The following is a 25,772-nucleotide window of genomic DNA, read 5'->3' as shown; positions in this document are numbered from 1 at the left end:
AATGCGTTTCTTTACTTTGTTACCTATAATAGTAATATCGTTGCTGTAATCCGTTACTTTGTAACTCGTTACCCCCAACACTGATGAATAGGTAATAAGGTATTGTTACGATAGCAGAAAAGTATTACCAGAGAATGTCTAATAAAGGCTTTTATACTTTGACTGGAGGAGACTTTTATTTTGAAACTGCAAACTTGCGTCATATTTATTTGCCGGGAAGCTCCTTTACCCAGAATCCCTTGCGTATGTAATCATGGCCGGAATTCTGAAAAAGGTAATAGTGGAGGTCACTTAATGATTTTATAGATTTATAAGGTCTTGATGTTGATTTACTTAGGTTATTGAACTGAGTAATATGTACTAGTATCGTTGTATTCAAACATATAGACATCATTATTGAGGATTGAGAATGTACTAAGATGGAAGCCCATCAGGTCAACTCGTAGTGGTAGCAAAGTTGCTTGTTAAGTCGTTAGCCAACAACAAATAGCAATCATGCAATCAGCTGTCATTGTATACAAATGCACTGATCGACACCTGAAATGTACAGACCCAAGCTTTACGGCACTCTTTAATAATTTAGTGTATGCCACTTACTTAAAACATGCACTTTGAACACTGAGCGAAGCAGGATCACAGCTTGATTAGCTAGTTAACTAGCAAGCCAACAAACACAGTGATTTAGTGTGCATGTATTTATTTCCAGACTACTGGTTTGGTGGGCCTGGCGGTATCGCATAATCCGCATGAGGTGAGTACGCCTACTGTCGCAAGCTGTCTCAGTAAAAGTATGTGCCAACTCCTGTGGCTACATAAATTCAATTTTGCATGCTTTTTTCTATTTATTTCCTAACTTCTCAGCGTTTGAGGGTCCTCTACAGCAAAATCCTGGCATCCCTGCAGGTTATGCCCCAGGACGCTGCCTACAGGAAATACACAGAGCAGCTTGTCAACGACCGTTTTAACCTTATCAAGACGGTAGGCTTACCTGATCATGTTATAATCTGTACAAATGAATAATAATCATGCCTCAATTCAGTGTTTTTGGCTTGGTTTAGTTTCTCTAAAACTAGTCCAACATCATTTGTGTTTTGAGTGCTGAGACTGTTGATGTCTTCAGGCAACATTGAAAACTTTACATAGTTTCATTTACGTCATGTCTCTTAAAAACTGTCTTGGTAAAAGTTCTAAATGATATCCTGATCTGCTTGGATTTAACAGATAATTTTTTTCCAAAGCAAACTTTTTTGTGATGGTAAAAGATTCTGTGAAAGATGGCAGACATGCTATTGTTTATTGACTCCTCAGTGTTCTGAAATGTGTGTCTATTCTCAGGAGCCAGATGTCGAGAAGCTGGAACAGAAGATTAACTGTGGTCAGATAGAGGAGGTCATAGCACAGGTACTGACCTGCTGATTACAGACGATCTTGTTTATTAGTTCAGTGTTACAGGAAATATTGGTGTATTTTAATGTCTCTTCAGATCAATAAATGCGTCTCCACCCCCCTCCCCCCTCTCCTCCATAGGCTGAGTTTGAGCTCTCTCTGTCCAGAAAGATGGCAGAGTGGAAACCATGGGAACCCTTGATCGAGGAGCCCCCACTCAATCAGTGGAAGTGGCCCATCTAAACCCAGCCCCCTGTAGATGATTTAAATAGTATTGATTGATTTTTGATGTAATAAGTACATGCCACATTTAAAATGAAGCATGTACAAATAATAAAAGCTCTTGAAATGTGATTTTTTTGGTCAGTGTGTGAGCTGTGGATGATGGTTAGGGTTGGGGTAACGTCCAACATTACATTGTTGCAAGGAGAAACTGTCCATTTTGGAATCATTTATTCATTAATCATTACAATCACACCACCCTCTCTTCTTTCACCTCACACCCACCACGTTATGCCCATGTATTTATTACAAGACAACTTATGCAACCCCACACATCTCTCCAAAATCATGTAAACTACAGATCAACAGAGAAAAACTAATTTATGTATGAAGTGGCCATAAATGATCAGATTTGAGAATCCTTGATGGTATTTACATATCCATAGAAGCTGAAACTGACCAATCATCTGTAATTGGTCCATATAACAACAGGGATAGGAGGCCTCTTTCATTTGTGCTCATTAATGGCCTTCAATTGTTTGACTAATGTAGCTAAGCGTACCAACCCTAACACTAAATTGACAAATGGACATAAAGCTGCATAATATTATCAAGGAATGTTTATGTTCATTATTTTAGTGAACTATCCCATTTCATTCTAAATCAAGGGCTGCCCTCTCCCTATCAAAGTTAGCTTCTTCTCAGCTTTAACCTTGGTAATCCACTGCCTGTTCATGCCAGACTGTAGTGAGGTGTATGCTGGGAGTTGTAGTTTCCTCAGGTTCTGGTTTCCTGAGCCCCGCTGGTGGCCCTCTGGAGCAGCTGGAGCATTATGGGATAAACCGGGGCAAACTCCTTCCCCTGACGAGCCCTTACAGACTGCACATAGGCCTCCAGTGCACCCCTGTGAGAGAGTAAGATCAACTAGTCAGTCAGTTCCTGTCTGCCTTTTCCCTGCAAATTACTAATCTGTACTTTGTTCAAACCACGACTACAGGGGAATCAAGCGCCATCACACAAAACTGGCCAATGAAACATGCTTACTATGCTTCAATTGAGTGCTTAAGAGATTTTTCTTTCACCTGTAGCTAGTTCTAGCAGCCACACATTATATGAAGACGTGTCAGTGTCTGGAGTCCATGGCACAAGGTCAGAGTCGGGTCAGTGTTAGGGTTCCTAATGAGGGTTAGTGTATGGGGTCAGGGGTCAGTGTACCTGATGAGGGTGATGCGGTCTCTCTCTGATGGGTGATCGTCTAGCCACTGGGAGTAGCGTGCGATGGACCACTCAGCTCTCTGGGAGGAGACAGACTGTGAATGAATATGCCTGGTATATATGTTTGTTGTGTATGCATGCTTGTACTATATGTGTAATAAAGTATGTGCGAAAAAATTGTATATGCACTAGTGTGTGTGTGTGCACCTGATGTGGGGATTTGAGCTCTGCGGGAGCCCTGGTGAAGAGGAAGTGGAGCAGGGTGCTGTATGGGATCAGATCTCCTACTGCCGAGCTACTGGCGATCAGCTCACTGTTCTGGAACAACAGAGGCCTGTGAAGTGTACACACACACATGCACGCACAAACATGCACAGACACATACACACGCAGAGAAACAAACACACACGGACGCACAGACACATGCACAAACACGTGCACGCATAGACACAAGCACGCATAGACAAGCACACACAAACACACAGAAAAACACCCTTATAAATAATAATTTCACAATTTTGCCGTTGTCATGGGTGGGAATTGATCATATAAGAGATACTGATGCCAGTGAGATGGGGTAAACAGAGGGGAAGCATAGTGCTCCAGCTCTACTGACCTGAAGGAGCGCAGCAGGCGATAAGGCCTTCCCAGCTCAGACACTCTCCTACACAGGGGAGCTACTGCCATCTCCATCTGCAGAGCATGAACACACACACGCACACACACTAATGTTCATAGGTAAGGGTTGAAACAAGAGTGAGAGAAAGTAAGAGAGAGAGTGAAAGTGTGACAGGAAGTAAAAGACAGTGTGAAAGTAAGACAGGAAGTTAAAGAGACAGAGAGAGAGTGAAAGTAAGACAAGATGGGAAAGAGACGGAGAGAGAGAGAAAGACAGGACGTGAAAGTGACGGATAGAGGAAGAGAGCGAGACAATGAAAAGCGCATTCCCTTAGCTCACTCACCTGAGCAAAGTCGGCCGCCAGCCTCATCTTGCCTCCCTCCCCCAGGGGGCGCAGCAGGCTGGCGTGGCGGACGAACAGGGCGATGGCCCGCCGGGCTATGGACTCGGTACTGTCATAGATGAAGTCCACACCCTGGAAATGGCGGAAGTAGTCGGCCATGACCCTGGCTATAAAACCCTGCAGCTCCTTCATGTACAAAGAGCAGGGCACATCGTTCCTCTGGCTGGAGAGAGAGCTGGGAAACACACACGCACACACACACACGTTAGCACATACAAAACATAAAGGTCATGCATCCAGTATGTATACCATGAGGCAGACTGTCCATGGAGAACTAAAAAAAGATGACTAAAGATGAGTAGAACAGTTCACACACGACGGACTGGACTCCTAACCTTAACCCAAGGCCACACACATACTGTAATTAGTATTCTAACACAGGCGAGGGCAAACACACACATGCACACAACCTTTTGAGAAGACTCTGTGGACTGCAGAGTCTATTCAAGATCAATTCCCCCAGGACAATTGAAATATTCCTCTACACACACACACTGACACGTGTTCCACAGCCTCCAGTGGGACCGGGGCAACACAAAGAGACCCCCGCGTCACCAGCAGTTTGTGCCAGGGCCCTGCCCTGAATGTTACTGGTACACTGCTACATCTCATACTGGGGAGAGAGAGAGTCTGTGTGTGAGTCTGGGGGATTACAGCGGAAATAGACATGTTGTTTGCACAGTTTCTCCTGCACCAGCACACAGACTTATACCGTGAGTTCATGGTTGTAAACACACATACACAAACACACACAGAAGACGGACTCGTACACGACTCAAACAGGCTACTGTAACGTTGGCCTGTGGTCCTGGTGTGAGAACACAAGGCTGTTCCCTGTTCAAGGCTGACTCATGTTTATGGAAGATTATTCCTGTCCTATAAAATTCTCAAATGATAAATTAAAGGGTTAAAACGTATTCTCAATTGATGAATTAAATGCTTAAATGACACAAGGTGTGTCAAGTTTCCAATTAAATTTCCTCGTCAAGGTTTTAAACCTGTCAAAAAAGGAATGGAAATGCAAATTGCTTTGTACCTAAGGTGTGTCAAACAACCTCAGTGGGTGGGGTTTCTATGGTTCTGGATATAACTTTCCTCCATGAGCATTTCGTTCATAAATTGAGCATTTCATGCTATTTATGACTGTGTGTATTTGTGTTTGGGGCATCACATGTACCACAGGGGACGTAACAACATGCGTGTGTGTGGTTTATGGAGGGTGTGTGTTTGTGTGTATGAGTGTACGTACAGGCACTCTAGGGATGTGTCTCTAAATGTCATATTTGTGTTAGCGGGGGAGATGTGGTGTGAATGTAAAGCAGAGGTAAAAGTAAATGCCTGTCTGGGGCGCGCGTACGCTCACATACATGCATGCGTGCATGCACACACACACACACAAACAGCTTCCTTGTATAAGAGACTATGTAGCTTTCACATTCCTCTCACTGCACATCTCTGTCTTTATTGGTCAGGAGCACCACAGGTCATTGGAAGGAATTTACTTTCTTGTAATGCATAGTTGTGTGGCAGGGTTAAAAGTGTGTGTGTGTGTGTGTAAATGTGTGAGTGTACGTATGTGTGTATACTAACCCTGAGAAGTCCTCCTGATGCATGGTGATGATGATGGCTTCGACAGAGTCGCTGACCGACTGAAGGAGGGGCTGCATCGCACTGGTCATCAAAGCCTGGACCCCCTACACACACACACGTGCGCAAACACATGCACACAGGCACATGCGCACACACGCACATTCACGCACACTCACCCACAAACGGTACACCAACACACGTACACCCACACATGTAGACCCACACACGTACACACGTTAGACAGAGTCAATGTGGAGGGTAATACTTAGACCTTCGGTTACCACGGCAACTTAAGCAGACAGGTGATGGGCGGACCGCTTGCTACAGTCAAATGCTGATAGGTTGTCTACATGACATTTGTGGTGTGTGGTGAGACGAACGTGTGAGTGTCAGAGGTGTCTCCACCCTCCTGGTGTGAGTGTGTGCGTGCCTCCGGTCTGATCCTCTAATCGTCTGTTCCATCTCCAGCTAGATCAATCTGGACTCTACAGGCCCCCTCAGGTGTGTGTGTGTGTGTGTGTGTGTGTATCTGTACAGCCATAACATGACAAATGACAACAGACACAAAATGACAATAAAAGAGTGTAATTGTCACATTACTGTGTGTGTGTGTGTGTGTGTCAGCTAAGACCATGTGGGAGGCAAATAACCCCATCAGATCAAATCACCTCTCTAAACTCCTTGAAACTCTTTCACAATAAAATATATTGTAATTTATTGGAGCTCTTGTAAGTAACCACTTACTTTTGTCCATATTATGATTTAAAATTCACGGTTTTAAATTAAATGTGTTTGGGACCAAATTCTTAAACTGGTATTGGACTTCCTGACCAATTCGCACACAGAGAGTACAACTGGGGAAGCACCACTCTTCGAATCTGACCATCAGCACTGGCGCCCCACAAGGTTGCATGCTCAACCCACTATTATGCACTCTCTACATCCATGACTGTACTCCCTCCTGCCCATCCAACTACATGTTCAAATTTGCAGATGACACAACAGTGCTTGGCCTAATCTCCAACAACAATGAGGCTGCCTACAGGCAAGAAATCTGGTGTTCTGAGCACAACCTCAGTCTCAACTTGAAGAAGACAAAAGAGATGATCATTGACTTCCGGAAGTCTGCCCGTCACAATCACCATCTCCCACTCCACATTAACGATGAAGAGGTTGAGCGAGTCACCTCTTTTAAGTTTCTGGGTCTAACGCTGACGGAGGAGTTGTCCTGGGACAACAAGACAGCTTCTTGGGGAAAGCCCAGCAACACCTCTTCTACCTTTGGAAGTAGAGGAAAGAACACCTTCCTCGGAGAGTACTGAGCAACTTCTACCGCTGTGCTATAGAGAGTGTGCTGACATACTACCTGAACGTATGGTTATCCTGCTGCACAAAGGTGGAGCAGGCAGCCATCCAGAGGCTGATTAACACAGCGGGAAGGATCATCGGGGCAGAGCTGCCCGACATCTATTCCATTTCCTCCTTCTGATGCCTGCAGCGTTCAAATCGCATCCTCTCGGACCCTTCCCACCCTGCCCATTATCTGTTCCCGTTACTCCCGTCAGAGAAAAGGTTCAGATCGACAAAAGCGAGAACCTCCAGAATGGCAAAGAGCTTCTATCCTCGTGCAATAAGGCTTCTCAACAGCTTACCCAAAATCACCCACCTCCCACCCGGCCCGGCCTGGCCCGCCCCCATTGACTGCACTCTTAACACTCTACCCTGCAACTATTGATGCATCTCGTATATGTATATATATTTCTTTCTTTCTTTTTTAACCTACTCAGGGATATTTATCTATCTATTTATTAATTGTTATTTATTATTATTTAGCTGTGGCAGTTAATGTCCACAGCAACTTAAGTTTTTAGCTGACTGTTGCTGCCTCTACTGTATTGTTGTTTTTTGTGACAATGACAAATAAAGTACTTTGAACTTAAATACAGGAAAACGTTTTTAAACGTGTGATGGGGAGAATGAATGCATACTTGTCTTTGAATATGCATTTTTTTGAGAGTGGCTGGTGTTTCTTCACCACTGACACAGAGAAAGGCTGGTGTTTCTTCACTGCTAGCGACAGAAAGATGCTGGTGTTTCTTCACTGCTAGAGACAGAGATAGGCTGGTGTTTCTTCACTGCTACAGACAGAGAGGCTAGTGTTTCTACACTGCTAGACGGAGAGAGGCTGGTGTTTCTTTACCACTGCTAGGGAGAGAGACGCTGGTGTTTCTTAACCACTACTAGAGACAGAGAGAGGCTGGTGTTTCTTCACTGCTAGAGACAGAGAGAAGCTGGTGTTTCCTCACTGCTAGAGACAGAGAGGTTGTTTCTAAACTGCTAAAGACAGAGAGAGGCTGCGCTGCACTTGGGAAACAGAGCCTGTCCGCCTGGCCTATTACCTATACATTTGTTTGTTATCATTCAGTTTGGTGCTATTTTGTCTGTATTGACTGTTTGCTTGGTCTGTTCACAGACCATTTGAGTATGACTGCTCCAGAAGTCTAGTTTGGAGCCTATATTAGTACAGAGCCATTAATAAGCCTAAACTGTCCATCTGAATGTGTGCAGATAACTAAACTGTGAGGTGTGTTTGCTGTGTGTGCGTGTGTGTGTTTTTCCCAGTGGGTGTCTTCTGTGTGGTCATACCTCCAGTGAGGCAGTGAGAGCCTGTTCAGCCGCCACAGGGCACAAGCCCAATCCTGAGATCACCTGCAGGTCAAGAGTTCAGAGAGAGGGTAGTTAGTTTCTTTGTTTCGAGATGTCACACACTTTTTTGTCAAGTCCAAAATCTGTATCAAGTCATTAATTGGTCACAATGCAAATTCAGACACCATATCAAACAGAGAAAGACACAAACTACATATTTCGCCTGATGCAAGTATGTATAAATGTGAGCATAAACTTAACATCATACCCATCAGTGAAAGACACAAAACGACACCATACGACACAGACTCAAAACGCCATAACCAATGAGAGACAAATATATAAACAAAGTGTTTTTTGTATTCTATCTGTACACTAGGCAGAGTAGCTGTCTCTTTGTGGAGACAAATGGTGATCCAATAAACACATTAACTAATAAACAAATAAAGCTGTGCAGTGAGTCAGTCTTCCCACATTCACTCTTATTGAGTCAGAAAAGACAACCCACTTTTAAATGTGTTTACTTTCCCTTTACCATCACTCCATCTTAATTTTCTTTACTTCTTAAACCCATCTTCTCCACTCCTCTCTCCATATCCATCAGGTTCTTACATCTCCTCCTCATTCAGTCCCTTCGTCCATCAATCCGTCGGTCCCACCTCTTAAAATAATTGCCGGCTTCGCTTTCAAATGGTAAAAGTTTGATAACCTGCCAGTTAAATATTTAATCGCAGAGTAAACTTGTTTTATTACATTATTAATCAGGCTGGCGGTAGGAGGGAGCGGAGGCAGAGGAACATCATACATCTTTAATGGAACAGGCTGGGGAAGGCCCTTCTCCTTTCACCCCATCTCCCTTTATTTACCTCCATATCTTTTTCTTGCCACATCTCTCTCAACTTTTTCAGCCCCTCACCATCTCTCTTTCTGTAATCCTCCATCTTTCTCTCTCTCTCCCTCCACCAATCTATCTCATCTATCTCTTCTCTCCCTTTTGTGCGTGCAGGTGTGCGTAGGCACGCATGTGTATGTCAACGTGATGGCTCAGTGTCAAGGGTGGAACTTGACCCCCCTAGGTTGTGGTCCTGTGATGTGCCTGGATGTTTTCTACAGCTTTCCAGGTTGGAGCCTGACTGACCCCCGGGAGCTGTGTTATGTCATATGCATGCAGTCTGCTGTTTAACACACTGGGGTGCATCGTGCAATATTAATTTAATAAACTTACGGCTGACACCTGCTGTAATATTGATATTGCGATATTGCGATAAAGCAATAAGTGTTGATATATGTGTAAAATAAATGGACTGTGTGTGTGTTTGTGTGTGTGGGTAAGTGCAAGAGTGAGTGTGCGTATGTGTGTGTGTATATATGTGTTGTATACCTTGCTGATGGCCTGCTGCAGGCGGTAGAGAGAATTGACCACCGCCACGTTCCTCCTCTGGCCCTCTGTCAACGGACCAATCACCTGGCTCGCATCTCCCTGAGTGCACAGCTGGAGAGAGAGAAATAGAGAGGGAAAGAGAGAGGCAGGCAGATAGAGGGGAGAGAGAGAGAGAGAGACAGAGAGGAAGGCAGGAAGAGGCAGACAGAGAGAGACAGACAGATAGAAAAAGAGACAGACAGACAGAGATATATAGAAGGATAAACAAAACATATTGCGTCAAAACTCTCAACTGTACTCCCATAATCCTCTCTGCTTGTAGAGGAGTGCCACCTGTCGCTTTCGCAAAGACATAGCACCTGAAACACACACCGGACGGGCCCCTGCTGCCGTGGCAACTGCTGTTGCCAGCAGGCCTGCTGGGATGAGGAGAGGTACACACAGATACACACACACACACTCATACATACAGTGGGGCAAAAAGGTATTTAGTCTGCCACCAACTGTGCAAGTTCTCCCACTTAAAAAGATGAGAGGCCTGTAATTTTCATCAAAGGTATACGTCAACTATGAGAGACAAAATGAGAAAAAAAATCCAGAAAATCACATTGTCTGATTTTTAAAGAATTGATTTGCAAATTATGATAGAAAATAAGTATTTGGTCAATAACAAAAGTTAATCTCAATACTTTGTTATATACCCTTTGTTGGCAATGACAGAGGTCAAACGTTTTCTGTAAGTCTTAACAAGCTTTTCATACACTGTTGCTGGTATTTTGGCCCATTCCTCCATGCAGCTCTTCTCTAGAGCAGTGATGTTTTGGGGCTGTCGCTGTGCAACAGACTTTCAACTCCCTCCACAGATTTTCTATAGGGTTGAGATCTGGAGACTGGCTGGGCCACTCCAGGACCTTGAAATGCTTCTTACGAAGCCACTCCTTCGTTGCCTGGGCGGTGTGTCATGGGAACATTGTCATGCTGAAAGACCCAGCCATGTTTCATCTTCAATGCCCTTGCTGATGGAAGGAGGTTTTTACTCAAAATCTCACGATACATGGCCCCATTCATTCTTTCCTTTACACGAATCAGTCATCCTGGTCCCCTTGCAGAAAAACAGCCCCAAAGCATGATGTTTCCACCCCCATGCTCCACAGTAGGTATGGTGTACTTTGGCTGCAATTCGGCATTCTCTCTCCTCCAAACACGACGAGTTGAGTTTTTACCAAAATTCTCCCAATCCTCTTCTGGATCATCCAAATGCTCTCTAGCAAACTTCAGACGGGCCCGGACAAGTACTGGCGTAAGCAGGGGGACACGTCTGGCACTGCAGGATTTGAGTCCCTGGCGGCGTAGTGTGTTACTGATGGTAGCCTTTGTTACGTTGGTCCCAGCTCTCTGAAGGTCATTCACTAGGTCCCCCCATGTGGTTCTGGGATTTTTGTTCACTGTTCTTGTGATCATTTTGACCCCACGGGGTGAGATCTTGCGTGGAGCACCAGATCGAGGGAGACTATCAGACTTGTATGTCTTCCATTTTCTAATAATTGCTCCCACAGTTGATTTCTTCACCCCAAGCTGCTTACCTATTGCAGATTCAGTCTTCCCAGCCTGGTGCAGGTCTACAATTTTGTTCCTGGTGTCCTTTGACAGCTCTTTGGTCTTGGCCATAGTGGAGTTTGGAGTGTGACTGTTTGAGGTTATGGATAGGTGTGTTTTATATTGATAACGAGTTCAAACAGGTGCCATTATTACAGGTAACGAGTGGAGGACAGAGGAGCCTTTTAAAGAAGAAATTACAGGTCTGTGAGAGACAGAATTCTTGCTTGTGTGTAGGTGACCAAATACTTATTTTACAGAGGAATTTACTAATTAATTCATAAAGAATCCTACAATGTGATCTTCTGGATTTTTTTTTCTTATTTTGTCTCTCATAGTTTGAGGTATACCTATGATGAAAATTACAGGCCTCTCTCATCTTTTTAAGTGGGAAAACTTGCACAATTGTTGGCTGACTAAATACTTTTTTGCCCCACTGTACATACAGATACACATGCACACACTCACTCATGCATACATACAGATACACACACACACACACTAATACATACAGATACACATGCACACACACATGTACACACACTTTCATACATAGATATACATGCACACACACACGCACACAAAAACATTCATACAGATACACATGCACACACACGCCTGCCACACATGCACCAACACACACACACACACACACCCTCACACACATACCTTCACATGTCGTCAGGGTGTGAGGAGACCCTTCATGCACCCACCAAGACCACCAGTCCATTTACCCCGTGGTGAAAACCAGGGAGACGAGACACACCCCAACTGTCTATGTCAGAATGTGCAGAACAGTTCTCTCTGGGAAGTATGGGGGGGGATTTGGTGTCAGGGATGGGAGGATTGGATTCCTCACACCCCATAGTGTCGGAGAGGAAGAGGAGGATAGGCATCTCGGGGGGGAAAAAGGGGGGGAAACGCCGTGGCAACAGAGTCTAAAAATGGCGCGGCAACAATTTATTATCACCTTTCCTCCGGGGTGCAGGTGTGTGCGGAGGGTGTGCGTATGTTGCACACTCGCGGAACACTCACTCAGACGCTGAAACGCACGCGCACGCTCGCACAAGTGCTGATACGCAGAAGTTTGTGTGTGTGACACCTTGGGGTATATTTAGAGTGTAGGGTGGTCCCTCTCTTCTAATGAGGCTATCCTCCAGCACACTACCTCTTACCCTCTCTCTAGAATTCTAGCACTCTTTCTTTTCAATCTTTCACTCTCTACTTCGATCTCTCTCTCTCTCTCTCTCTCTCTCTCTCTCTCTCTCTCTCTCAATCGCCTATTCTCATACACAACCAGACTGAATGTGGATTTAGCCCCTGATGTGTGTGTGTGTATGTGTGAGAGCATGCGTCTGTGTATATAAGTGACGGGTGAATAACGGGTGTACAAGAACATCAGTACTATGGTGTGAACTATGATGTGGAGAATTCCAGAATGCTGTAGCTAGTGAGTGTCTGCAATTTTTCACCCATCAATGCCATTTCAAATGGCAGTGGGCATATTTATTTTCGTCTGTGATACAGACTCAAAAGTTGAGAAAAAAGACCAATCGGAACACAAATGTTTTACAGCAGTGTATTAGTATGTATCAGTAATGACAGGTGGCAGTGAGACCATGCTGTAGCAAAGCAGTCGAATCAGCAAAGCACAGCCAGTCACCCAGCCTGTCCAGGCAAGGGCCACTGTCAACCAGGACCCTGAGAGACAACTAACCCAGGCCTGACTAATCGATCTCAGAGTGGCCGAGTAGAAGCTATTTTTGTCCACAATCAGGCAGGAGAGGGACCAGGGGGAGCCAATCAATGGCTGATTACGACGAGCGGTGGCGTGGGGAAGGCGATCAATGCCTGTCAGGGCAGCCAATATCTCCAGACAAAAGTAATGGATGGAGGAGCGGACTGATGAGGAGCGAGGGACCGAGACATGGCACACCCGGAGAGAAAACCCAAATCAGAGCTTCACCTAGGACCTAACTGTGGGCCTCAATTACTAACATTGCAACCGCAGCTTAACCTGCGCCTTTGCCCAACCGCAAATAGCGCACAGTGTATTTCCGTATTTTGCGTGGTATTTATCAAAACCAGATCCTCGTCGGGCAATCAGGACCTTACTCCGCCCTTTAGTGTTAATTAGCGCGCCGTTAAAAGACGGGAGAAATCGCCTGCATGTTACTGCCACCATGGGTGATTTGAGGAAAAGAAAAAGAAGATTCAGCGAACAGGAGATATAAATAATATATATATAGAAATATTGGTTCACAAAGTTACAGCTATAACATTAACATGTTACAAGGAAGAAATACTCCTCTCCTCCCATATCTTTGCGGCACAGACCCACTTTCCCTTAATACCCTCCCAGCAGCGATAATCTGCCTTTTTATTCAAGTGCGCTGCCTTTGTAAATACGGTTTTATGTCTTCACCCGCTATTTCACGCCTGAAATGGGTGCAATCCTGTTAGTAAATGAGGCCCTGTGACTTTTTACTTTCTCACTCACACACTATCAACAGATCAATAAACACAACACACACTATCCAAAACAGACTACTAACACCACACACACACACACACAGGACAGATTTACAAAAACCAAATAGATTTAGACACACACACACAAACTAACAAAACACACAGATACCATACTGCAGGCTCAGACAGATGGCACGGATAGCATACAGAACACACACACGCGAATGTCCAATGGCCTCACACACTCACCAGCTGTTCGGACTTGACACAGAAGAGCTGGACGGTCTTGGCAGCGTTCTTGGCCACGGCCAGACTGAGGCTGGGATCCACAGCCGCCACGTTGAGCTCGCTGAGGAACACAACAGAACACACTGTCATCAATACACACCACCCCCCTCACTTACCCGTCAGCCTGTGTGCAGGGGCGCCGTAGAGGGGGGAAAGTTAGGACAATTCCAAGGGCCCCTGACTGATGGGCTAGTAGAAAATATTTGTTTTGCTCCATAATGTTTATATAGATTTTTGGTGTTTATGATCTAAAAGCACCGTTTGATTTTGAGCACAGCTGTAACCTGTAGGTGTGTGTGTTAACCTGTATGTGTATGGGTGTTAACCTGTATGTGTGATAACCTGTAGGTGTGTGTGTGCGCGCAGACAGGCACCTGCTGACAGTCTTGATGATGCTGTCCAGCTCGTCGTTGGAGGGAGGGTTGCAGCCCCCCATGGGGAACACCAGGTTAATGGGGTCAAACAGGCGGGAAAGGGACTTGGATAGGTAGGCTGCCTCATAAGGCTGCAGGGAGTCCTTCAACACCTTCTCCGGGCTGCTCACACACACACATACACACACACATACACACACACATACACACACACACACACACACACACACACACACAAGGCTTTTCAAATCCTGAGCTCCCACTGCTAATTTCAAATGTATTAAGTTTTTCCTCATTCCTTCACATCCCCCCCCTTCAATTTCAACAAGGTGTGAAATTGCTGTGCTTCCACACACACACACACGTTGACAAGAAAAAGGTAACAGTGCCCCCATCTAGGTTAGGGCTCCCTGGGCTGCTTGTCTGCTTTTCTCAATCTAGCTGTCGTTCGTCTCTCCATCTTTAATCATTTCATCACAGGGGGAGATGCTGTGAAGCCTTCTTCCTGGTTGCTGCAACTTGGAGGGGTATTGATAGATGTGTCTCTGGTGATGGAAGGATGGAAGGAAGACGAGGAGAAGAGGAAGGAGTCTCGAAACAGTGCGAGCCAATTTAGACACATACTGATCTCACACACAGAGTACCGTTTACACGTAACAGGCACACACACGGAAATCCAGGAACATACACCTGAGGTTCACGACTACACACAGAGAGGGAGCAGGAAGGTTGGCTGTCCTCACCCTCGCTCTGTCTCCCTCACTCTCTTCTCACCCTTCTATCATGCCTTCCTTTCCCTCCCTGCATCACTCCATTCCCTCATCCTCTACCATTGCTAATCTGGCACCCCTCCTACCCTCCATCTGTGTACCTCCCTCCTTCCATTCCTCCCTTCCTTCCTACCACCCCCACTCACTCACACACACATCTATCGCTTCGTGCAACCTTTATCTCCTCCTCTACATCCCTTTCCCCTTACCTATTATCAGTAGAACACACACACCCACATTGGAGTAGGTATTTGCCACCCTCTGTAATTACAAGGTTAACTACTCTGAGACAAGTGCCAGAAACTGCACAACATGACGGCCTGGTGATGGAGGGAGGGAGGGAGCAAGAGAAACAGAGGGAGAGGGATGGGGGAGGAAGTACAGAGGTGCAGTGATGAAAGGGAAGAGATAGAGAAGGACAGAGTAGGTCTGGCAGAGAGAGAGATGGAGAGAATACAACAAAGACATTTATGAGGAAGAGAGAGAGAAATAAAGAGAGTGAGAAAGAGCGAAAAAGAGACAGAACCCTAACAGAAAAATGGAGATGCTCTGCTCATATCCCAGTGGCTCCAGTGTACTCAGCCTCAATCAACACAGCCTGAGCGCGTGTATGTGTGTGTCTGTGTGTACCTAGGAAGATAACCAGCCAGGCAGGCACCAGAGCCAGAATACCCAGGCCCCGGGGCTCTTCCTCTGGGAGGCTCTGGGACGCCAGGCCCCCAGCTCCTCCAGGCTAATGAATAGTGACTCACGGTAGGCTGGAGCGGTTAGTGACTGACACTGTTGGCCAGCGAGCCCATTTCCCCTGTTGCCTCCCATACTCATCAGCGATGCGTTCATAAGACTTCATCACTCACCATTTCCACCTCCCTCACTAGAGTTCCACTCCAACTCTTATTCTATTTTCCTTTCTCTCTCCTTCTCCATCTTTTCCTATTCTCTCCCCTTCTCTCTCTCCCCTTCTGTCTCTGTCTCTCTCTCACTCCCTCCCTTTGCCTTTCTCCTTTTTCAGCTGTCCATCAATCTCTCTGTGTAGTTTCCCTCCACAAGCAGGCCAGCCCATAAGGTTTCTGGGGCCCAGCCGCGGTGCCAGCAATAATCATGTTCATCCTAAATATTTTGCGAGCGCAGAATTCCGACAAAAACCCGCAGAATTTCAAATAGAATGCATTGGTCTGAGGCAAATGTAAATAAACTTGTCAACTCATATTAAGTCTCCAATCTTTCAAAATATTTTCCATTGCCACCAGAGTAGGTAGTAGGTCTGTGATAGCAATCGAAGGAAGTCTGTCAACCCATAAACTGATACAGTAACGTTCACGTTGGACTAGCTGCTGTAGCCAATATTAAAACGTTATCCAAACATCCTAAGATTCAGCCCTGAAAATAATTGACCCGAAAAAACTTATCAACCAAGATTAAGGCAATAGACAGGGCCAGAGAGTTTTCAGGCGTTCTTTATGAGGATGGATCAATACTTTTTTGCAAAGTCTGTCAACATTCAATCGAATATATTCGGCGTCAAACTGTTGTTGAACCTCTTTGGTCGCTCCGACATAAGAACAGGAAGGCTAGTAGAATAGTATATGTTAATACAATGTCAATATAAGTAAAGAACCTATTTGGGGTGGGCCCATTCACTGGACCTTTCCAGGGGCCCAGCAATTTCTATGGGCGGGCTTGTCCACACATGCATATTCCTTGCCTTTACAGTCTCCTCAGAATATTCTCTTCTATACTCTCTCGCTCTTTGCTGTAAGACTTAACACACACTTATTTTTCTGTCCTTCCCTTCATCTTACATCCTCTCTCTTTCCACCCCTCTTTCTACCCTCCATCCATAAGTCACTCTTTCAGTTTTTCATCCTTCCACTCCCTCTCTGCCTATGAGTCGCTCTCTATTACTTTTTACCTTCACTCTCCCTTGGGTCAATCTGTCCCTCTCTCCAAACACTTTTAAAACTGCAGCAGGTGGATTTAGACTGACAGTTAGTTCTATGGTGTTTTTAAAAAACAATGACGGGCTAATGCAGTCATTGTTCGTATGTAGATCTGAGTGTGAACATCACTCAACGTGTATACATCCGTGTGTGTGTATGCTTCTTGTGTATGTGTGAATAAATATCAGTGTGTAAATGGATCTGCGTGTGTGTGTGTGTGTGTGTGTGTAAATGCCAGTATGCGTGCAAAGACATGCAGTATGTGTGTGTATGTGTGCGTGTGTCTGTGTGTAAATGGGTTTTTAATTACGGGTTGCCAGCGATGCTAGACACTTCACAGTGCTTTAGTGCAGACAAGTGGGAGATGGAACGGAAAACACACAACATTTACAATCTGATTGATATTCATTACTACTCCTTTTAATTGTGTGTGCATGTACTGTCTGTGTATGTGTGCATGTTCTGTCTGTGTATGTGTGCGTGCGCATGTGCATGCGTGCATGATTCATCCCAGCTCTTGTTTTATCACCGTACACAGACTGCAAATGGGTAAGCTAAGGTAAAGACGATTGGGTGTATGTGTGTGTGCACGTGTATGTGCTTCAAAGTCTGCCGTATGGAGACAACCTGCAAAAAGATGAGCCGTGGTGCATTTGAGAAACATGATTCACCACAATAGGAATACGGTTTTATGTCTTTACCCGCTATTTAACGCCTGAAATGGGCAAAATCCTGTCAGTAAATGAGGCCCTGAGTGTCCTTAATCTGTTATTCCTTATTCTGTTTTGTACAGTTTTGTATATATCATATTTCATATTTTTCATAAAGATTGATCAGTGTTGTTTTCATTTGTGTAAGAATGAATGAATGAATGAATTGAATGTTACAACAACGACATAAGTCTGTGCATCACAGTCCTGCAGAAAAACAGGAACATCTGCCTGTCTCACTGGCACTTTAGCAGCCGCAGTGTATCACATGCAAAACACTGTCAGGGGCCAAATTTCTGGTCATCCAGGTGACGTGCAAGGTCCCATCCTCTATTTTCCAACCATATCCATCCATGTTGACAAAAATCAGCTACCTTATTGGTGTAGAACGATCACGTGTTGAACCGTGCCATTAAAATCCTATTACACTCTGAAGAAACTAGTTCTGCATAAAACATAGACGCATCAACAATCGACTGGAATTTCAGCGACAAACTTTTTTTGGGTAGCTTACCACAGCTCGTTCTTTTTTATGAGCTAAAGATTGTGTAGATGCCAGACTGTGGAGCGGGATGAAACGATAACAGGGTTCACCTTATGGCCTACAAGCAGTACAGTCAAAAACACCTCTGCATGTGTGAGTTCATGTCTGGGTAGTTGGAGGAGACCCACTTGTAGTCCTGTTTGGCGTGGGTGAAGAGGTCCCGGCCATCTGGCTCGGGGCCAGCCAGTTCCAGCGGGGCCTCTGGACCGGAGCAGACCCCCGGGGCCCCCTGGAGGCTGGAGCTGTACTGCTGCAGGCGGCGCCACAGCTCGTTGTAGAGGCGCAGCAGCTTGGGGTACTCTCCCTCTAGGGCCTGCTTCAGAAAGGACGAGGCTGGGGGGGACAGGGGGACAGGAAGATGGGAGTGATGGAGAGAGAGGGATGGGGAGAGGGGGCGAGGTGAGGGAGACAGAGGGATGGGGAGAGGGAGAGGTGAGGGAAAGAGACCAAAGGGGAAAAGGGAATATAATAAGGGAAGAGAGATACAAAAAAGGAGAATGGGGTTTTCAAAGAGAGGGAGAGAGAAGAGGAGAGTAAAAACCAGGAGGAACCAAGAGAGATAGAGAAATCAGAAATTCAATTCAAAATGAATTATTGACATTAATCACTATGCCAACACACCGAAAATTATGGTGTCATACTAGTCAACTTTTTCAGTTTAGTTCAGTGTATGTGTGTTGCTTGATGCTCAACTAAACGGCTTCTTTGATACTTCAGAGATCTAGGACAGTTCCAACGTCATCTCCGATCCCCCAGACACACACACACACACAGTGCTTTTGTTCTTTCCTCTGTCCCGGGTGATGGAAACGAATGACAGGTGGAATGATCTAAATGCAATCTATTTCATTAGTATGATAATAAACCGGCTTTGCAAGTGATTAAATGCTTGTTAAGGCTTATATGCAGATTGTTGCCAAATCGAGTGGGTTTTTTCTTCATGCTATTTTCCACATTGGTATGCACCCAGTCGGCATGGCCACTTTATGAGGGTTGATGCCAGCAGACATGATCACGTCTGTGGAGAAGTGGAAGTCATGGGGGGGGCTGACACACACACATGTGCATACATGCCCACACAAACACTCTCTCTCAAGGCGGACAGACAGACAGACAGGTAGCCTGACGGAAAGAAGGAAGACAGACATGAAGTGAGCACAGGGCAAGCTGAGGGGAGGCCAGCCGAGACACGACGGATGAATAATAGATGGAGCGATTGCTTCTGTCTGAATGCTTCTCAGTTGTTGACAAGCTTTCCTCCTGCTGAATTGGTTACATCATCCCCCAGGCTGGACACAAACACACGCGAGTGTGCACAATGAGGATTCCACCTTGTGAAATGTTGTCCTACTGCACAGAACTGGGATGGAAAGGTAACAAATTCACAGCCAGGGGAGTAAACACACACACGACCAAATACATGCGTCAAGGTTAACACCTACACACATACGTGATAAACTCTGTATTGACATCATTACCTGGTGATAACAAAGGGAAATCAATCAATACAGCGGTACTTTAGACAGTCTATATGGTCACACTACATAAAAACACACAAAGAGGGTCATCGACTAACACCCACCTCCCTCTTACTGTTTTGATAAGATAGAAAGGCAATGCGTACATACAGTATATCAAAAAATGTTTAGGTGAGAAACCTCTTTTCTTTTCCATTCATTTGGATCAGGAGTGTTGGAGCAGGGACATATCTAAAACATGCATGGCAGGGGGTCCTTGAGGACCAGGGTTGAGAACCCCTGCTGTATCATGTTGAATTGGAGCTAGGCTGCAGTGTCAGAGCACGCTCCTAGCATGTCAGAGCTAGCTCCTAGTATGTCGGAGCTTGTTCCTAAGCATGTCAGGGCCTGGTCCATGCACTTTGGAGCTAGCTCAGGCTCCAGGGTCACACACCTCAGACACACTTCCTCACCTCAGATGCATATAAACCTGGCCACAAACTCATATGCTCTGACGAAAATAGCTCCCCAACTGTGATGGAGAGGGCCAACGTTCTCCGGCACAGAGTGTGCCTGTGTATGTTTGTGTGTGTGTGAAAGGGAGAGTAAGTAGAAAGACAAAGAGAGGGCTGTGTGTGTGTGTATGTGAGGGTGTTTCACTGATGGGGGGACTTGCTGCTAGTGTTTTTTAAGGCCAATATCTTATTCCTTTGAGGATAATATTCATCGAAATGTGTGTTTGCATGTGTGTTTCTAGGTCCCTTTCCTGTTGTACAGGGGGTTATCAATCACCAGAGAGGTGTAATCAGTGCCCCCTGTGTGTGGGACGAGAGACAGAAAGATATTTAGGGCCCTAACTTGCACCCAGCGTAATTGACTTTGTCAACGACGCAAGTATCATTCCTAGTTTGCACTTGACGCAAAGCTGACTTTTCCGTCCACAGATGCACGTCGGTAAATTAGGAAATGACCTTGTGCTCCCGGGGCGGTTCAGCGAAAACGTAGTCTAAAGTCAATGGCGCGTTATTCAGATGCTATTTTAAGGGCGCAAGATTGGCCCATGCGCACTGCTGGCGAAGCCAGGGTCTTCTTCCTGCAAAGCTAAGTTACATTGTTTTGATACATTGTATGGCTAGCTGTGTTACATTTCTTTCAAGTCAATGATTTAAAAGGTTTTCATGAGAAATCTCTATGTATGTGAACTTCATTTGTAACAACTGTGGCAATTTCCTCCCACGCCTGTTTAACCGAAGCTAATTTGGGTGTGTTTCTTCTCCCATACCCATCAGAATCAGAATTTGGTTTATTCGCAATGTAGCTTGTTTTTGTTATACAAACTCGGAATTTACTGTGGCAGGAAGCTGCAAACAATAAACATATAAGGGTCTTAAATTAAGTTAAAAAGTACAATGGTTAAACTAATTCTAAGAACTAATCAATTTAAAAATATAACAATTCAAACTAAAGAGGGTACAATTTCTAGGGAAATTGTAGGGTGTGCTTGCTTGCGTCGGTTGCACAGGGGTCCGTTTTTTAATGACATTTTTATAACTGATATTTCTGTAGGCTATATTTTATATACAAAATGCACAGCCAACTTATTATTTATAAAAAATATAACATAGATTTAAAAGCATATTTTTTTTCTGATAATTTGCAAATCAAAATACTAAAAGTGAAGAGTATAATGAAATAGTTGTCTTCTCATTTCCCCTGCAAGAGGGAGCAGCCTCATAGTTGAATCAAAATAAATACATTTGGCAGACCAGTGTAAAACTGGACCTAATCTCTATGATTTAAACGTAATTTTAAGTTTTTCCCTTCTCGTGATGTTTTCAGGCATTTAGCCTACTGATATTGCATTCATTCATTAATAAAGAACCCCCTTTGAAGCTTATTCTAACAATGACGTTACCGGGCATATAGCTATCTCAGATGGGATCATGATTCAAATAGTACCATCTAGTAACTGAAAAATATGCCCCCATAAACGTAAATAAGCTTGACATTTATTTAGGGGAAAATCCCTCATTCATAAAAAGCTCAGTGGCAGCAATCATTGTCAGTAACAACGCAAAATAGCCCTGTGTGGAGAAGCTGCCCCGGTAAATTGTACTACTACAGTACAGTACTAGACTGTGTTCGTCTCGGTATCAATAGCGTTGGTTGAATTTGATTTACCATTCCGTTGTACGGTTTAGGCTGAAATTTATTATTTTCATGAACAGATTGACAAGGTTAGACTCTGGCAATGGAGTTTAGGTTAGAAGTCACAAGTCTGATAGCTTCACCTATTGAAAGACTTTTGATTTAAGTAAGGGTAGTGCCGATTATGTGCCGCCGTTTGACTTCCTGTAAACAGCTGTGCCTGTACTGTAGAGGTGTTTTTGTTAGCTACTAGACTAGGCTACAGCGTTGCAGTGAGCTACACTGGTTTGAAACCACAGGTAATGATAATTTCACCCACAAATCCTTTACCTATAATCTAATGTCATAATAAATCCTACAACGAAAATGTATTTGTGAGTAATGTTTATTTTAACGATTGAAAACAGATGCATCATAGACCTCTGGAGTATGTGTTGCCCGGGCAACAGAGGCTAATGTCATGAAGCTAATTCTTCAGTGAAATAGTAAACTACTGTTTCCGAAAGTAGATGTACTTCCTAAATAATATGAACTTATATTGTACATTACACATCACAATTGTGTGTCATATCACAAAGTAAAATGAGCAAATAGTTATCACCCAGGGCTTTTTGCTTGTGGCGTTTCTGCAGCTGCCTTGCAGTAAGCAGTTGGCCTAACTATCTCCCAGAAGTTAACGAACTGCTAAACTAATGTTCTGCTAGAGATAGTTACGTGAGTTTTCGTGACGTTAGTGACGTTAGTAGCGTCAGTGACTGTGGCTAGCAATTTAGCCACCGTTAGTGTCACTTTTGCCACAAAAACGTAATTAAAACCTAAACCGTGCAACGGAACATAAATCCCAATAGAACCAACGCAACCGTGACCAAGACAAACCTTTTGACATCGACTTTGTCTATGTAGTCCAAATATTGACTGAGTCTTAGGGGCGCGAAAATAAACAATAATAATAATAAATATATATGGGAGAGAACAAAGGCTGCGCTCTTGCCGAGGGCAAGCACACCCCAAAATAAAAAATATATAAAAATACGAATACGAATTTGAATGAACAGCATGAGCGGGCAACTTAGTGCAATGAGAAAACTGCTCTGCCTTTCCCATTTTTTCTCACTTCTCTATCTTTTACGGCCCTGACGTGAACGTCGGTCTCCTCGGCTGTGATCCGCTCCTGGCGTGCGCCTGACAAATCCGCCATTATAATAGCAGTCTGCCATGGAACAAGCGCGTCTGCTTTTAAAGGGATTGTGAGATGACACTCTGATTGGTTTATGGCACGTTACGCCCAAACCACACCCATTAGTAAGGTAGCTACTTCAGACCAACCCATCGTAGATTTGCGCCATGCGCAAAATCATTTATCCTGCAGGTATAATAGCAACAGCGCCGGAGTCCTGCCCACAAAGTTACTTGCGCTTTGCGTTTTGATACTTGCGTTTCAGATCGTTAAAATAGCACCCTTAGAGTTTGCTTCAGTGAAGATGAGCGATGGCCGCTGTCTGTGCCTGCGCTACAGTTGGCACGTGCACGCACACACTCACAGGTACAGTGTTATTTGTGGCCAGTGTGCTGTAATGGCAGGCTGACAGGAATGTGATGAAGAGATATGTTATAGAAGAAGAGAGAACAGGACAACAGGAGAGAAAAACGAAAGGAGGAAGATGTAACATATTCAGGTTGTACAACAAGGTGTGTCTCACACTCACAGGCTGGATTAAACAGACATTATGATGCAGTCTCACCAGCCGTAGCTCCCTGCAGCTCTACAGAGAGGGTATTGGTGACCGAGGTCCAGAAGGTGTATAGGATGTCAGGCTGGCCGTCCTGTATAGACACACACGCTAAGGGTCACACGTTTGCACATGCAGCCCACACACACACATAGTCATACACACATACACAGTCATACACACAGTCACAAACACATACACACAGTCACACACACTGGAACACACACAAGCACATACACACACAGTCACACACACAGTCACGCAGTTACACCCACAGTCACAAACATATACACACAGTCACACACACAGGAACACACACCCACAGTCACAGACTGTACTGTGCATAGACCTACACAGAGACACACACACACCCTGCCACACACCCCTCCCCTCTAGAGAGGAACATTAAAGATGTTCCTCTTTTCTGTGGCAAAACCTTCCCATGTCGCCCCTGCAGAAATGTAACAGCTGTAGGGGGTTAAATATTGGCCAAGCAACCAACACGAATTCCCCTATGGTTTAAAGGAAGATGGGAAACTGAACAGTGTATTATCATGAACCATTAATGCCAAAACCAATAGAATTCCAGGTATTTGACAATATGGGTAAAGCAGAGCAAGAATGGTCAAAGTAGGTTAAATGAAATACGCATTTAATAACATTGCAAATGAATGAAATCAATTACAAGGCAAACATGTTACAAAATGAAGGCTTTAAATCTTACCCACTCTACCGTGATCATTGTAAATCAGAGAGAAAGCAAGAGGTGAGCAAGGAGTAGGACAGTAGGACAAGGGAGAACTGAGGAAAAGGTCTCAGGAGATGTAGAATCCAAAGAACAATGCATTACAATTCCCTTTATACACAAGAACAACCAATCAGACCAAATCTTGAATGGGGTGTGAGAGCCATCAAATTGAGACCGTCCAGAAACTCCAGACTTTAGCATATGAGAGGTGGGGGCAGGTTTGACACCCAGCCTTACACAGCCACCGCCACCGCGCTGGCTAATTTCCGTGGTGACAGGTGACTGGAGAGTCTGAGCGGCGCAAGTGATTGGCTTGTGCGGTAATAATAGCCGCCGTCAACCTCGAAGGCGCAGCGTGAGTATATATATATGCATCCAATAATGGAATGCTCTCAGGTGAGCACGATGACACAGGATAGAGCTGGAGGAGATGTAAAACCGCGTTGTTCACATACACACCCCAACGCGCACACAAACACACACAATCAGCCGCTTTAGTCCATTTAGCAACAGAGACAGGAGGGAGGGAACAGAGACAGGAGGGAACAGTGGGAAGCCTCAGATTAGCAAGTCTTCAGGGAGTTTTAATTCTTTAATGGTTCTATGTTTGTGTGTCCCTTACCCTCTAATTAGGAGAATCAAGATCTCCACCTCCACCCTACGGTGGCCCTGAAGTGCAAACCACACCCGTTAATATGAGTACATGCCCCAAATGAAAACACTCCCCCCAAATACTTGTCAACTCCCCCGAAATAGGATGACTTGCTCACCTCCCCCCAATACGAAGACACGCTCACCCAAATGGGAAACAACATCACATTAACTCAAAAACACATTACATTAACTCCAAACGGAAATGGTTGGTACTACACTTCGTCGCTGATTGGATGCAGTAACTAACATTGTTCAACATTGCTCTTGTTAGTAACAAGAAATAAGAAATTGATCGAGAGAAGTACAAAATGCAATAGCCTGACAGAGTTACGTGCACCAGGCCATTTGTTTGGCTATCGAAGCATGTAGCAAGTAGTAGGCTACTTATGCAAAAGTATAAATTGTGTGTTAAACGTAAAAATCGATAGCGAAACAACCATCCTGATCTTGGTCCAGGTTACTCTGTCATTATCATGAAGTCGATCGTTTTGGTTGGAAAAAAATAAGAAACATTTGTGTTAACAATTCAGAGTCTTGACTTGGACTAGGCTACTCTTTATTTTAATCAGGGACATTCCTATGAAATAATCTCAGATATGCTGTTAACGTTTCTCAACATTAAAAGTAGCCTATGCGCACGCTAAAAACGCAGTTGAAGGAAGCAGCACTTTTCAGAAGAAAAAACTAATAGTCCACGACAGAAGAACAAAATGCCACAAAATGACAAGAGTTACATGGACCAGGATAGATGTTTGGCTATCGATTTTTACGTTTAACACGCAATTTATACTTTTGCATAAATAGCCAACTACTTGCTACATGCTTCGATAGCCAAACAAATGTCCTGGTTCACGTAACTCCATCAGGCTATTGCATTTT

General features: G+C 44.6%; 2 protein-coding genes across 2 annotated transcripts in view; one reads left to right on the top strand and one right to left on the bottom strand.

Moving 5' to 3' along the window:
• Positions 1-208: 208 nt before the first annotated feature.
• Positions 209-1,740, top strand: ndufa5 (NADH:ubiquinone oxidoreductase subunit A5). The gene is made up of 5 exons (XM_047022646.1): positions 209-274; positions 707-751; positions 862-978; positions 1,336-1,401; positions 1,528-1,740. Exons 1-5 carry the CDS (start codon positions 254-256, stop codon positions 1,627-1,629), a joined length of 351 nt encoding a protein of 116 aa, XP_046878602.1. The 5' UTR covers positions 209-253; the 3' UTR covers positions 1,630-1,740.
• An 82-nt stretch (positions 1,741-1,822) lies between these two features.
• cog5 (component of oligomeric golgi complex 5) overlaps positions 1,823-25,772 on the bottom strand; it is a 117,692-nt gene continuing 93,742 nt past the window's right edge. The window contains exons 11-22 of the mRNA XM_047022638.1: positions 23,504-23,585; positions 18,285-18,489; positions 14,193-14,354; positions 13,780-13,879; positions 9,463-9,573; positions 8,082-8,144; positions 5,436-5,539; positions 3,786-4,020; positions 3,440-3,516; positions 3,031-3,157; positions 2,824-2,903; positions 1,823-2,512 (exon numbers count right to left, since the gene is read on the bottom strand). Of these exons, the coding sequence (XP_046878594.1) occupies positions 2,386-2,512; positions 2,824-2,903; positions 3,031-3,157; positions 3,440-3,516; positions 3,786-4,020; positions 5,436-5,539; positions 8,082-8,144; positions 9,463-9,573; positions 13,780-13,879; positions 14,193-14,354; positions 18,285-18,489; positions 23,504-23,585 (1,473 nt within the window). The 3' untranslated portion in view covers positions 1,823-2,385. The remainder of the gene's footprint in view (positions 2,513-2,823; positions 2,904-3,030; positions 3,158-3,439; positions 3,517-3,785; positions 4,021-5,435; positions 5,540-8,081; positions 8,145-9,462; positions 9,574-13,779; positions 13,880-14,192; positions 14,355-18,284; positions 18,490-23,503; positions 23,586-25,772) is intronic.

Source organism: Hypomesus transpacificus, chromosome 7 (genome assembly GCF_021917145.1).
Source record: "Hypomesus transpacificus isolate Combined female chromosome 7, fHypTra1, whole genome shotgun sequence".
NCBI lineage: Eukaryota > Metazoa > Chordata > Actinopteri > Osmeriformes > Osmeridae > Hypomesus > Hypomesus transpacificus.
This window is presented reverse-complemented; position numbering and strand designations above follow the sequence as displayed.